A 15,204-nucleotide genomic window follows, 5' to 3' on the forward strand; every position below is an offset into this window, starting at 1 on the left:
TAAACACAACAAGAGGAAAAATAAAAAATCATGTTTACCTATTGTGTAAAACTATATTCTATAATAGTTGGTGTTCAGACAACACCAGCATATGGGTCAGGTAACTAAATTATATTTATATTTTAAAAAATTAGTATGATTTTTCTGGTCAACTTATTTAAGTGAGTATGTTATTCTAATTAATATTGATTATTACAAGTGAAGTATTTATGACAACTTTTAAAGGACCCCCTTTGCTTTAACATGGGGGTACCTGCTGCCTAGAAAAAGTAAGTGCTTCCATGTTTCAGTGGTGGTGGATCCTAGTGTCTTGAATTTATGACACTTGTAGAAAATAAGACTGATCACCGCTCAGAAAGCAAAGTAAAATGTGCAAAAAGTAACAAATGCTAGCGAGTCTGTCCGTTAAAATATCAACACTTGTTGTTGTACTTCAAACTTAGATTTTTCACAACAAAAATGCTGCCTAAAGATTACATTTTATATTACATATATTACTCTACTATTAGAAATTACTCTGAATGTGCATACTATATATATTTTAACAAATTCTTATATGTAGTTATATTTTACAGAAAAGAGGCATAACAGACGTTTGCAGTCTCAGCTTAAAGGACCCCCACTACTTTAATGTGGAAGTACTTGCTTTGCTCCTGATAAAGTAAGTGCTTCCATGTTTTAGTGATGGTGAAACCTGATTTTTTCAACTGCAGAACATCTACACTGAAAAAATTCCCATTTCCACAGAAAACATTTGATGTGGAAACCTAAGAAATTCTGTAATGTTGTTAATCTGTAGCAAAAACATTCCATGCATTGTAGATATGGATTACACAAAAATACCCTACCATAGTAATTTAAAACATACACTCTAAGGGAGAAATCCTTCCCCATATGAGGTAAGTAGCACTTAGACAGGATCCATGGCTTAGACTGGCATCATGACAAATATGAAATTCTCTGGGGGCAGTCAATACTGTTTCTCCAGCACTAATGCATCCCTCTATACAGGATTAGTTTCTCTCTTCCTAACAGCTATGCACTCATGGATTTACTTCTTCCCCTCCCCCCCAGTGCAAAAATAGTGAGTTTTGTTGTAAAGGACCCCCTCTACTTTAACATGGAAGTACTTGCTGGATGCTTGAAAAAGTAAGTGCTTCCATGTTTTAGTTGTGGTGAATCCTAATTGCTCATTTACAGATCAATTACACAGCAGAAAATGCTGTTTTAAATACACTGGTCAAAAGTACACTGTGATTATCTGGAGGGCCCCAAATTGGAATGTTGTTTGTGTTTGAGAGTGTTGTTTGTATTTGATAGTACTGTATTTTTGAGTTTTATACCTATTTTTGTATTTTCCAGGTAGCATACAACACACAGAGCAACAGATAGCTGTTAAATCCAATGAGATGTTGGTATTAAGAGTATTAGAAGGAACGTAAATAAAATAAATAGGGAAGTTTATTTTAATTTGAATCTGTTTTGTTATCTAAAGTTTGCTGTAAGTCTCTTGTAAAATGTTTAAACTTTGTTGTTTTATATCTTAACTGCAGGCCACTACTGTTGTTAATATGCAACTCTGTTGTGTAAAAGCTGGAATTGCACTTTAGCAATGGTGATGGACTGTAAGACATACAAACATATTACAGGAAATGGCAATGTAATACTGGACATATTAGATGCTCTCAGATAAATATGTAATTTTAGTTTGGCAATATTTAATAAAGTATGCAAAACTTTAGAAACTTGTGATTTTATTGGACAGTTATATTTTTATATTTTATTTGAGAATGTCACACAGTTAACAGTGGCATGTTGGTGTAAAGAAGCATGCACATTCACGTATACCATTATGTCAAAACATGAAAGAAAGCATTTAAATTTGGGTTACTATATAACAGTTTAAACAGATGTAAAAGATTCTTCTTATAAACTTCTGTTTCTGGGGATTAATTTGGTCTGTTCACTTGTAGAATATACTAATCAACAATCATGAACAACTCAAATTTTGATCTTGGAAGGATCTAAGAAAATACAACATAGTTATCCACAACTCTTTAAAAGTATCCTTTTTGAAGGAATCCCATTAAATTCAAAGGACCTGGCAACACAGCTTGGCTAAAAAGCAGCATTTAAAATGGGAACCAACACTTTTATCCCATAAATACTTACCACACAACTCAACTTATTGCTAGTTACAAGATAAGCTACATAGCTTGTTCTGCCTTTTAAAAGAGTATCATAATATGGTTTCCAAACAAAACACTTAAAATATTTTTACCTACACACATCATGGACTTACATAGGAGAAAAGTAACTTTTTTAATAGCAGATTTGGTGCCATGACTGACACCACAGTCTGCATGGATAGTAAAATCATAACTAATTAATATGTTTTCATTAATTGGAAAAAGGTGCAAAAAACATTTAACTTGTTGAGAGAATAAACTGAAAGTCTGAAGTTCAATCCTGAACATATCAACCTATATCAGGCACTTCAATTCCTTTAATAGGAAGGAAAAAAACATGGTACATATTCCAATCTTACATTGTTGTAAATTCAAATACCACCAAGCTGAAGGGTGTAACGCTGGTGTAATTTAGTCCTGAGTTTACATGAAGAAAAAGCAGACCTGTGTGCCTTATGCAAACTGTATAATGCCATCAAAGTACAGACCAGTTTCATTTATTTCAGTATCCAACAGTGGTCAATGAGAGATTCTTAATTAGGTTTAAGAACCTTCCATAGTGAACCTAATTGTGGGGAACTGAAGGAGGGTTAGTTAATCTTGATCCCAGCTGGTGATCAACATACGCTGTGAACTGTAGCCCTTAACATTTTACTTTTGCACTTATTTTCTTTACATAAGAGATTGAAGTTATTTGCTACACAGACAGCAGGGTTCTGTGTATTTTTCATTATCTGAAATATAGCTAACATCCCACCATATGGTGGAAACAATATTTTCCTCATTACTACTCCTAAAACAGCAGTCTTAAGACAAATTTTGACAAGTTCTCAAATAAATAAAACCATCTGATATATTAATGCAGTGACATTAACTTGAACTAATGTTGACTGACAGCTTATAGCAGTTAACTGATAAGGTGGGGAAAAAAACCATTACTGCCCTACAGTGCAAGCAGGTTAATACCATTGCTCTCTTTCTGAATGGTATGGTATACTCAATCAGGACAAAAAAACCCTACTCTGAATGCTATAAACATTAGTTGGTGTCATAACATACTTTGAGAGTACTCTCAATGGAATGACCTCCTCTCCCATCTTGTGCCTTTCTTTGTGCTTTTTCTTATGCTTCCTTTTTGATTTTGAAAGAGATGTGTCTTTCTTATCACCATCTTTCTCCTCTTCTGTAGTAACTTCTAAATGAAAAACCCCAAAAGAAAGATAATTGGACATGACTTGGACAGATCATATTTAAAGTGATAAACATTATAATTGAAATGACATGTTCCTTCATTTACATTGCTATAAGAAGCACTGCTGTGAAAACATTTATGATCATCTTTTTCACTTTGAATTTTTCCTGCTAATATCACAGTGAAATGTAGGGAGGTCTCTTCTAATTTATTTCCACAGTATATTTTAAAAAAGTACAGACTAGTACAAACTGTCTCTGTCAACCAACATGAAAAACAATGCAGAATGCAATGGACTGTTTTAGACTATTATTCACTCTCTACTTTGTTTCATTCCCAACCCTTCACTCCTTTTTCCACTGAGCACTGAAGGTTTATCCTTTACAAAGCTGAAAAGATATTGTACTCCATTGCTTCCTTCATTTTAGATTCTTAATTCTCCCTTAAGCCACCTATAATCCAGTATTCTTTTCCTCTCCACTCCCCTTCTAGTTCACATCAAAACCATCTCCAGCTATGTGAATAAGAGAAACTCATTAATGGATTTCCAACAATAATTGCTGTCTCCCTACTTTTCCCCCCTCATCAGTAGCATGAGTCAATATTCCAGGGGTTCTCAAACTTCATTGCACCGTGAGCCGCTTCTGACAACAAAAATTACTACACAACCCCAAGAGGGGGGGGACTGAAGTCTGAACCAAAGCCCGATCCCCATCACCACAGGGTGGGGCGTCAAAGACAAATTTGAGCCTACCCTGTAACTTGAGCACCACCGTGCTGAAGCCCTCGGGCTTGTGCCCCAGGTAGTGGGGCTTGGGCTTCAGCTTCGACCCCGGGGCAGTAGGCCTCAGGCTTTGGCCCCTGGGCCACAGCAAGTCTAAGCCAGCCCTGGTGACCCCATTAAAATGGGGTCACGACCCACTTTGGGGTTCCAACCCACAGTTCGAGAACCGCTATACTATTCTATTTCCCATAAACTGTTCCCTGTCAAAATCAAAAGCAGGAGTAGTCAATAGGCAGACTCCAGGCCAAATCTGGACTGCCAGATGCTGTTGAATGGACCCCAAAATCTTTTTATTTACTTATTAACATTATTGTTATTTTTTCTGGAGTCTGGACCTTGACTATACATTGGCCAAGAAATTTGGACCTTGACAAAAAATAATCGACTACCCTGATCAAACGTGATCTTATCACTCTCCTTCTGCTGAAACCCTCAGCTTACTAGTCCTCACTTGCGAACCACAATCCTTTCCCCTCTCCCATTTTATATAGACTTGGCTGCTTCAGTATGCAGACTCAATGACCTCAAAAGGTCCCTGCCAGCCCTACATTTCTATCATTTTATCATTTTTGTTTTGAAAAAAGTTGTTTTCTCAACACAAACTTTTGGATCTGTGGATATCAATTTTTTCCCCATACTAAGATTGCTGTAGTCCCAGGTGATTAGCTATTTACTCTTAGCTTCTAACCAAGGATCCTTATCTTCACATGAAAGCAGCAAAGAGTCCTGTGGCACCTTATAGACTAACAGAAGTTTTGGAGCATGAGCTTTCGTGGGTGAATACTCCGACGAAGTGGGTATTCACCCACGAAAGCTCATGCTCCAAAACTTCTGTTAGTCTATATGGTGCCACAGGACTCTTTGCTGCTTTTACAGATCCAGACTAACATGGCTACCCCTCTGATACTTATCTTCACATGTAATTTTGACATAGCCTTTGCTATCTTGTGTTGCTGTATATTTCCAGTAGAAAAGAAAAAGAAAAAGTGTCTCCAGCACATTCCTTTCTGATTTTAATCCTACTCATCTAGGTTTTTATATGGGGCCTGTCAGCATAGTCTTGAGTTTTTAAATCTACACCTAATTTCAATGGTGTTCCAGCTGCCCATACCAGGTCTGACTTGAGCCTTCCCTGTAAACCATATTCATTTCTGACGAGAGCATCAAATCTTACCTAGTGTCTCTGCTATTCTCCATCAAGTTCATCTCTCTGGAATGTCTCAGTGTTAGCTTTAACCTTGACAGCATTTCTATGAGCAATGACATCCAACTCTACATATTCCTCAACTCATTCTCTGAATCCTCATGTATCTGCCACCTATTGGCCCAAATACCACTAATGAATGCTTCAAAAGACTAAAGTCCTTTTGATAAAAAGCAATTGGTGTCCAATGTCTGAATCCATTATCAGTCTCCTTAGCACATAAATTTACCCAGTACACACTAGTCCAAGTACTAGGCCTAGTAACCCCAGAGGCCATCCCTCCCGAAGCCAGGAGTGTGTATGCTGCCCCGCCCCCCATGCACAGCTCCTTCATTTCCTCCTCCTTTCATGGAACACTGCTCTTCTCTAGCCTTGACTCCTACTGGGCTCCCTACTCCTTCACTTGTCTGTCACCAAGTACTAACTCGTCCAAAATCCCACCTTTCCATAAGGAAGTGGGTTTTCAGGAACTGGTTCGCCTTAACTTACACCCTAACAATAAGATTTCTAACACTGAGAAGGAAATTCTATTTTGGCTCCCAAATCTCTTCCCCCATTCCCACTTCTTCCTCCTTCTGCAAACCCACCTTTCATTATCTCTGGAAGATTGCGAAAATCCATCTTTAGTTAATTTTGCCTCTATGCAGCTAAAAGAAAATACAAACGGTACAAAATTCAATAATATTTTTACCTTTGGAATCCTTTTGAGCTTCTGTTGTTTCTTCTTTTACAGAATGAACATCATCTTTTTGAACAGTTTTCTTGACTTTTGCACCTAATGCCTCTACATCTCCAGAGTTGCTTCTTTTTCTCTTCCCTAGCCTACTTTCCTCAGTTAACTCTGGGCTTTCTGTTCTATCCCATTTTTTTCTCTCTTTCTTAGAAGGTTGCCTATGGACTCCAGATACTTCCATTTCCAAGCACTCAGATGTTGTCCTGTGTCTCTTTGACTTGCTTATTTGATCTGCAGTAGTGTCCATGTTTGATTCTTTCATTTCTGCAGCAGACTGTAAGCTGCTCTCTTTCTTCATTTTGGATTTTTTCTTCTTTTTCTTCTTCTTCTCTTCTGTATAAAGCAAAACAACACATTTAAAACTTTGTCAATTAGCATTTCTGATTAAAGCTTAGACTAGATCAGCGAGCCTAACTGCATAGAGGTAGCACAACATGCCCTCATGTGAAGAGATTAGAGTTTGGGCCTTAAGTTCAGTTTTCAGCTCTTGGGAAAGTTGAGATGGGGATCATCCCATAAGACTTCTTTGCAATTACTGGAAAGAGGCAAGAGATGGTCCCAGAGGGCTTTACTAGTTATTATAGGGAGACAAGATAAAACTATAGAGGGGGTTTTGCTAGAATCTCCCAATACAGAGTGGGGCCATGGTCTTGTAAGTGAAGGTTGAGAAGAGGTTTCCTAGAATGCTTTCTGTTGAGTTAGCAGAGAGAATCAAGAGTGCCTGAAAGGGTTGGAGGTAAAGTCCTGTTCTTCCTCACGATTTGTATGTGATTACAACATTCCCTGGAACTGGCTGCTTTTGGAGGATGGCAGGAAAGAAAAGCATCCTTACTGAGTCAGGATGGACAAGTAAATAGGAAAGGGGGCCGATTTAAATTATGAGATTTATTGGGGGACACAACATTTGGTAGATTCTGGGAAAATGTCAGAATTGCTTTTATGAACTCACTGAATCTATCACAATTTGTATATACCAAGAACTACATGCCTGCCAAATTACTTAATAGGGAGATTATCTGTATTGTAAAGTGGGAAAATTAGGTCTGATACCCAGTACTGTTTATTTGCTTCCAGACTGGCATGGGCTGAGAACACTACTGAGAAGCAGCAGTCAGATGCTGAAGTAGAAGCGGCACCTTCACCTTTTGACTCACACCGATCATCGCTACAAATGATTAAGGAACAAAGCCTTGTTGTTAAAGGAGTAGACAGTCATTGGCCAGAAAAAATGATGGCTGTGATGAGAAAACTCACTGTGTGAATGGAAGGAGCCTCAAGACCCCACATGAGACAAAGTGAGCTCCTCCATCAAAAACAAGGTAAGAATGAGCTGTGCAAGTCAACTGAAACTATAATCATGCTCCTTGAAGAATTATGCTATCAACATTAATCTACAGATCACTTACAGAACCACTGCTCAAGCATACTGAAGGGCTTTCCCTTTGCAATTTCCCCCATGTTTCTGTGGGCAAATGTTCTACTGACATTTAGAAGTCCCTGCCCAAAGGCACTGAAGTTATGAAAACTTAAGGATCCTCAGTGAGATATTCAGACAGTAAAATTCTGGTAAATTTCTCTGGTTCTACAGAAATACAGCTAACAAGTTGAGCAAAAAGAAAATGCCAGATGGTTGCCATCCAAGACCTGCTAGACCTAAAACATTTTGGTTTTAGCAGCCTTAATCTTTAAATGTAATTTTGCTATTATAATTTATATCCTTCTCTTCAATGCTTAATGTTTTTATGCAAGTGTGACAAATCTGACTGGGACTCATGGTGATTGTTTAAATGATGAATAATAAATAGTAGAGCATAGTCTGCTAGTATGAAAGCAAACAATGTTGCTTCTTGGTTAGCAAGAAAGGAAATTTTCATCCTTATTCAAGACAGAAAAGAGGCAGAAATTCACTACGTCATCTCTGTATTCCAGTTTTGCTTCCTAAACCCATATTTGCCAAGAAAAACAAAAAGTTACAAATTTCCGTTTCAATAAAGTTTTAAATTAATAGATTAAACAGCAGCAAAATGAGTTTAAGATGTCTGAATTAAAATATTATGCCCAAAATATCCCCCTCCCCCACCACTAATACCTACCCACTACACTGCAGTCACTTGTATTCAGTGCAGGAACAGGCTTATTTTTTACTGTTCTGGGGAACATCCCAGGTTTTCTTGGTGCTTCTTCTGGTGGATTATTCAAAAACTTAAATTTAAAAAAACAAAGTATTTAAGATCAACAAAATATTGTTTAAAAACTAAATTTATTCACAGCAGAATACCTCCCCCCACCAAAGAAATAATTACTAAAAATATATACTGCCTCTACACCCATTCTAGAAAGATGTGGTCTCTGAAGAATCCAACAAAGGGGGTACTTTCTTTTTGATAACTGGTCCACGAGCACTGCTTAAAAGTTTATTAGTCTTCAAGACATTAGTGTTACTAGCTCCTTAGGCCAGTACAACAGTTTTACTTTTATTTTTGTTGTGCTATGGAATGATCATTTCTAAAACCTCAAGACCACACCACAAAGCTATGATAAAAGTTAGTATTAATACCTTCACTATCCTCTTCCAGTGAACTGTGCAAGGCCATTTCATTCCCATTTTGCTTCTGTCAAACAGATTTTTATTCTGGGTTCAAAAGGAGCTAAAAAATAGCCCAATGAAATTAAGGGAGAAAATATCAGTGTGTTTTTCTCCTATTTGCTCCACTTAATTTAACTGAATTAGAAAACTTTACAGTTCATGAAGCTACTTGCAGGTTTAAGACCAAAAAAAAAAAATCAAGGTGATATCCAGGCTTTGAAATTTTATTATTTCTGAGAATTCCTGTATTTAAAGCTTAAGTTTCCCGTCCACTGCCCTTTACAGCACTGGAGACTATTCACATTTGCCACTCTATTATGATTAAGGCTGTGAGTCTTTCACAGAGGTCACGGAAATCACAGATTCTGTGACTTTTCCAGGACCTCCGGGACTTCTGCAGCTTCAGCGGCTGCCCAAGCAGTTGCAGCCGGCCCGGGGCCAGCCACACCGGCTGCTGCTTGGGCAGCCCCAGGCAGCTGGTCCAGGGCGCCCCCCCCAGGAGAAGTTGCGGCAGCAGCGGGGCCCCCTTGGCTGCCCCCTCAGCAGCAGTATGGGGCCACACCCCCTGGAGCAGCAGCAGCCACCAGAGCACCCTCCCCCAGATCAGCAGCAGCGTCTGCTGGAGCGCCCTCTCCGCAAGCGTTTAAGATTTAATTAGGGGTATTTTTAGTAAAAGTCATGGACAGGTTGCTGGCTGTGACTTTTTGTTTATTGCCCGTGACCTAGCCATGACTTTTACTAAAAATACCCATGACTAAATTGTAGCCTTAATTATGACATGGAAAGAAGTGTTAAAGCTGGGCCTACCTCAATAGCTTTGTCTGCTTGCTCTCTTGTTTCAAATTCAACAAATGCAAATCCCTTTGGGTCTCCAGTGGACTTATAACGTGGGATACTGATATAAACTACATTACCACATTTCCCAAATACCCGCTCAATCCAACTGTGGTTGACATTTTTGGGAAGCAGCTCCTAAAAAAAATGAAACATTTTATTTCTCTTTTAGCAATATAATATACACATTCCTGTATAGTCAGTTACCATAGTATCAGAGGCTCAATGTAGCATAGTACTGCTAGCTATTTAAAAGTTTTCAATGAAATATCTAAGAAAAATTTAGGAAATATTTTCACATTTCTAGACAAGTATGCTTATAGAATGAAATAGGTAGATAAGTAGTAGTAAATTCCAGCAGTGGGGTAACAGCAGGTTTTAGCATTCATCTGGAAACGTCACTTTAAAGCAGTGGTGGGCAACCTGCAGCCCACCAGGGTAATCTGCTGGCGGGCCGCAAGACAGTTTACATTGACCATCCACAGCCAGGGCCGCCTATAGCTCCCAGTGGCTGCAGTTCGCCATTCCTGGCCACTGGGAGCTGCAGGAGGCCGTGCCTGCAGATGATATATGTAAACAAACTATCTCATGGCCCGCCAGCGGATTACTCTGACAGGATGCAGGTTGCCCACCACTGCTTTAGTTTGTACCCTTGGTACAAACAACAACAACGTAGATTTGATATATGTTATTGTCTCATTTCCTGTACCAAAACCTCAATTCTGCAATCACATCCATGCACGAGGACCCTTGAGCCAGTGCAGACTCATTGGTCTGAAACAATCAATTCACAACACAATGGTTTTTTGACTTTGGGTAACTCACGCTTCAGAGAAATAGGTGCTCAAATGCAACAACAAACAAGCACTAGTGAAAACAACTGGTAAATTAAACCTGGTAGCTCTTTAGTTTTTAAACTTTATGATGAGCACTAGAATGCTAACTGACCATCTGTAGTGACGATCAGTGTGGGGTTTTCAGCCAGTCACCTGGGCAATATTCACATATGAATTGGCAATTTTATGCCACAAATTTTGGCATATGCAAAGGATGTGTTCCTATTCATCTGAGACTACAAAAGTGGTCTTTGTGTTGATCCTGCACAAAAACCTCTCTCTTCCCCTCTCCAGGATGGAAGCAGAACCTATCAAGGACTCTAAGGGTATGTCTACATTGCAATTAAAAACCTTCAACTGGCCTCTGTCAGTTGGCTTGGGCTAAGGGGCTATTTAACTGCAATGTAGACATTCGGGCTCAGGCATCAGCCTGGGCTCTAGGACTCTGCTCTGGAACTCTCCCTTGCTATCCCTTAACACTGTCTCTGGCTTTTAATTTACTGGATATGCAGAAGAGTAGCTGTTGTGGCACAGGTGGGCTGTAGATTTTTTTTTATAGTATGTTGCGGGGGAGGGGGCCTCAAAAAGAAAAAGGTTGAGAACCCCTAGTGTAGACATACCCTAATACAACTATACCACTCCATGGTTGCACATCAAAAGAAGTGATTTACTACTGTGTGAAATTTAAATCACTGTATAAAAAAAGACATTGGTATCTCTCTTTTTAAAAAAATCTGTAGGTGGTAAGAAGGATCAGATATATATCGCAAATTACTCTCCATATAAGAGCTTTGGGAATTTGGTGATCTACAAAATATACACCAGTGATTTTTTTTACAACAATTTCAAATCAAAGCCTAACTAAATAGCTCATTAACATAGGAACACCTTGCTTCAAATGATATTGACAGAAAAGTTTCAAAATATTTGAAGTGCTTTGGAATAAGGAGAGCTTACAACTGCTTTAGGGAATTCTATTAGCACTATTACACCACACTTAACAAAAGCCCAGACATCACTATTTGTTGTTAAAGAAAGGAGCTGTTGTATACTTTATTCTCTAGAATGACCAGAGTAACCCAAGTTATTTACTGATCTGTATAGCTGTGGTACTTTGCACATGTATATACACCTACATGGTGGTTACTGAATACATGCCACCACAAAAAGTTTGGTACACAAATCAAAAAAAATGCTGGTCCAATGAAAACTCAGTTCCCCAAATGGCTCCTGCTACATACCTACAGGAACTCCTCACTTAAAGTCGTCCCGGTTAAAGTTGTTTCATTGCTGATCAATTAGAGAACAGGCTCATTTAAAGTTGCGTAATGCTCCCTTATAACGTTGTTTGGCAGCCGCCTGCTTTGTCCACTGCTTTCAGAAAGAGCAGCCTGTTGCAGCTAGCTGGTGGGGGCTTGCAACCAGGGTGGACTGGCAGTCCCCCTGTCAGCTCCCCACTCTCCTAAGTTCCCCCTGCGGCAGCCGCCCAACAGGCTATCTATTGTCGGCAGTTCAGCTGTCCCTCCCCAACACTGCTGTGTGCTGCTCCTGCCCTCCACCTTGGAGCTGCTCCCAGGAGCCTCCTGCTTGCTGTGCGGCAGGGGGGCCTAACGTCAGGGTGTCAACCTCTATAGAGCGAGGAGATGTGCGGGGGCGGGGACAGGACGACGCACAACAGGGCTCAGGACAGCTGCTTTCTCAACTTGCTGATCTACTTAAAAAGGCAATGTTCTTAGGGTGGGGTCAGCATACTTAAGGGGCAATGCGCATCTCTCTCTCACATACAGAGTGTCTCTCTGTTTCTGTCTGTCATTTTGTCTCCCCTCCCTCCATTTGTGCTGCCTTGTAGAGTGTGAGGCTACATTAACAACATGTTAACCCTTGAGTTCTCAGCCAAGTGCTAGTTCATCATTTAGAAGTAAGGCATTCCCTTGGAAATATCTCACCCTCTGACTTCACCACCTTGACCATGCTCCACAATCATCATTGCTGTGTACAGTATTAAATTGTTTATTTAAAACTTATAGAGTGAGAGAGAGAGAGAGAGAGAGAGAGAGTGTGTATGTATGTATATATGTCTTTTGTCTGGTGAAAAAAATTTCCCTGGAACCTAACCCCCACTATTTACATTAATTCTTATGGGGAAATTGGATTCGCTTAACATCATTTTGCTTAAAGTCTCATTTTTCAGGAGCATAACTACAACATTACATGAGGAGTTACTATACTTTGATATGAGCCATAAAAGCTCTCTGATGTCCAGGGGACTCCTAGATAACAACCCAGTGAAGCTGGAACTGGCTACACAGAGCTCCTTCTGAAAATCTTCTAAGAATACAGCTCCTCAGAAGGAGCACTAGCTTACATCAGCCAGCTGCATTTTTTACTGCCATTGCTAGCACTGTTGTATTGCTGCAGCACCAGCATTCCAGAGAGATTTTCAGGAAAATCTCAGTATAGAGACAGTGCAGAGATACTTAGGGTTTTCCAGAAATGAAACACTGAAACCAATCAAAAGACCGACGATACTACAGGACAAACCAGATTTGCAACAAACATGTTGGTACTTCTAAAACTAATAATTAGTGTTGTAATGTATGCTCTACTAATGACCTATAAAATAGTTCTAGATTATCTGTTAAACTCATCTTCTCTGATCAAGTTCTCTTTATCATCATCCTAAGGCTTTGTTTACTCTAAGCAAATATATATATAAATAAAAGTGCTTGTCTGTATCAGTGCAGCTCCTCTCATGTTACAAACTGTGGAAGCAATAGTGCAGGAAAATACACAAAAATTTCTCCAATATAAATATCCCTTGTGTGTTAAAATATATCTTGCTTATCTTGCTAACATTAGTTAATTTGAGTTCAATCATTCACCGTATATGCTGCATCTTGATTTAACAGTAAAAGAAAAGCAATAGTAAAAGTGACATTAGAATATTCATGTTATGAAGTATATCATTACTCCAAAGCTGCCTTGTTCTCCAGTCTTCTAATTCCATTAACAACCTGTCTCAAGTACCAGCTAGTATTCATTATTTGTTGTTCATCATCCTAACCGGTTCACAGATTCATAATTCCAAGGCCAGAAGGGTCCATTGTGATCATCTAGTCTGACCTCCTGTATAACACAGGCCACAGAATGTCCCCAATCTTGATTTTAAAATTATCAGTAACAGAGAATCCATGCATCCCTTGGTAATTGTTCCAGGGGTTAGTTACTCTCACTATGAAAAAATGTATGCCTTGTTTCCAGTCTGAACTTGTCTAGCTTCAACTTCCAGCCATTGGATCATGTTGTACCTTTCACTGTTAGACTGAAGAGCCTGTTATTAAAGATTTGTTCCCCCATGTAGTTACTTGTAGACCAGAGGTTGGCAACCTTTGAGAAGTGGTATGCCAAGTCTTCATTTACTTACCGTAATTTAAGGTTTGGAGTGCCAGTAATACATTTTATATTTACAGGAGCAGGCGGACGGAACCCCAAACTGGCAGCGGGCTGAGCGGGGCTGACAGCTGGGATCCTGGCTGGCAGGGGCCAGTGGATGGAACCCCAGACCGGCAGTGGGCTGAGCTGCTTAGCCCGCTGCTGGTCTGGGGTTCCGTCCACCGGCCCCTGCCTGCCGGGGTCCTGTCCGCCAGCCCCACTCAGCCCACTGCCGGCCTGGGGTTCCATCCATCTAGGGGCCAGGACCCCAGCTGGCAGCAGAGTCCCACTAAAAATCAGCTTGGGTGCCGCCTTTGGCATGTGTGCCGCAGGTTGCCGACCCCTTTTGTAAACTGTAATCAAGTCACCTCTTAACTTTCTCTTTGTTAAGATAAACAGACGGAGCTCCTGGATTCTCTATTTATAAGGCATGCCTTCTAATCCTTCGCTCATTTTCATAGCGTAGCACTTTACAAGACAGAAACAAACCAGGTGCTGTGGAATTTACAGTCTAAAATTCAGTAAGAATAAGTTTTAGATTAACCCTCATAAACAACAGAATAGTCCATAAACCTTCAAGACGAGACACATGTAACAGATGCAATCTTACCACATATACAGTACGACTATCCACATCTTTTGGTTGCTCACCCAGTGGCTGACGTCTTCTGATTCTAGTTCCCTCTAAATCCAGCTAAGAGCAACAAAGACAAATTAGGACAGCATTTTCTACCATATTGTCTGCCACCCCAACTATAGTAACAGCAGCTAAAAAAGAATGAAAAAACAATACACACTTCTACAACAGATGAGCTTTTAACTGCTCGGGCTATCAATTTCCCATCAGTCGTCAATTTTTTCATTTTGTTGAACGATACAAGAAGTGATATGTCAACATCTGGGGGAAAAAAAAGCAAGTGGTGAAAATAGTGCAAGTTAAAAAGGAAAAGTATTTAGGCCTCAATCACATTAGCAGCAGATCAGTATTATCTATGTATTCTAAAGCATCACAGAAGCCACTGGAACTATTTCCATGCATGAAGGCTGCAAGAGCATACCTCTGGTTTGTAACTATGTTGATTATTGACAAGAATTTACATAGAAGTGGATTTTTACTGTCTGTAATTTAGGCTTTCCTAATCTTAGATTTTATTTCTCTTCCCCATTAACCTTCTTCCCAAAGGAATTTTGATCTATTCTTTCAACTCCCACTGGTAACTATTCTCTTTGGAAATAAACAAAGAAAAACCCCTTTCTATTGTGGTTTTATGATGCAAAAATCTTTTTCACTGAAGATGTGCCTTTTGTCCAAGCACTCACTTAGTGTTCAGATTCAACCCAATGCTCCCATTACAAAAGATCCTTTCACTCCCTCTATTGAGTAGTAATGAGTTATGTTGCTACAAGCTTAAC

The 15,204-nt window shown here is 39.5% G+C and overlaps 1 protein-coding gene across 4 annotated transcripts in view; it reads right to left on the minus strand.

The window, feature by feature from the left end:
- The window catches only part of LARP7 (La ribonucleoprotein 7, transcriptional regulator), a 36,524-nt gene that overhangs the window by 14,503 nt on the left and 6,817 nt on the right, over positions 1-15,204 (minus strand). For all 4 annotated transcript variants that reach the window (XM_045018549.1, XM_045018546.1, XM_045018547.1 and 1 more), the window contains exons 3-8: positions 14,589-14,689; positions 14,402-14,485; positions 9,497-9,661; positions 8,196-8,304; positions 6,061-6,435; positions 3,249-3,384 (exon numbers count right to left, since the gene is read on the minus strand). In XM_045018549.1, the coding sequence (XP_044874484.1) occupies positions 3,249-3,384; positions 6,061-6,435; positions 8,196-8,304; positions 9,497-9,661; positions 14,402-14,485; positions 14,589-14,689 (970 nt within the window). The remainder of the gene's footprint in view (positions 1-3,248; positions 3,385-6,060; positions 6,436-8,195; positions 8,305-9,496; positions 9,662-14,401; positions 14,486-14,588; positions 14,690-15,204) is intronic.

The sequence above is a fragment of the Mauremys mutica genome, chromosome 5, assembly GCF_020497125.1.
Source record: "Mauremys mutica isolate MM-2020 ecotype Southern chromosome 5, ASM2049712v1, whole genome shotgun sequence".
NCBI lineage: Eukaryota > Metazoa > Chordata > Testudines > Geoemydidae > Mauremys > Mauremys mutica.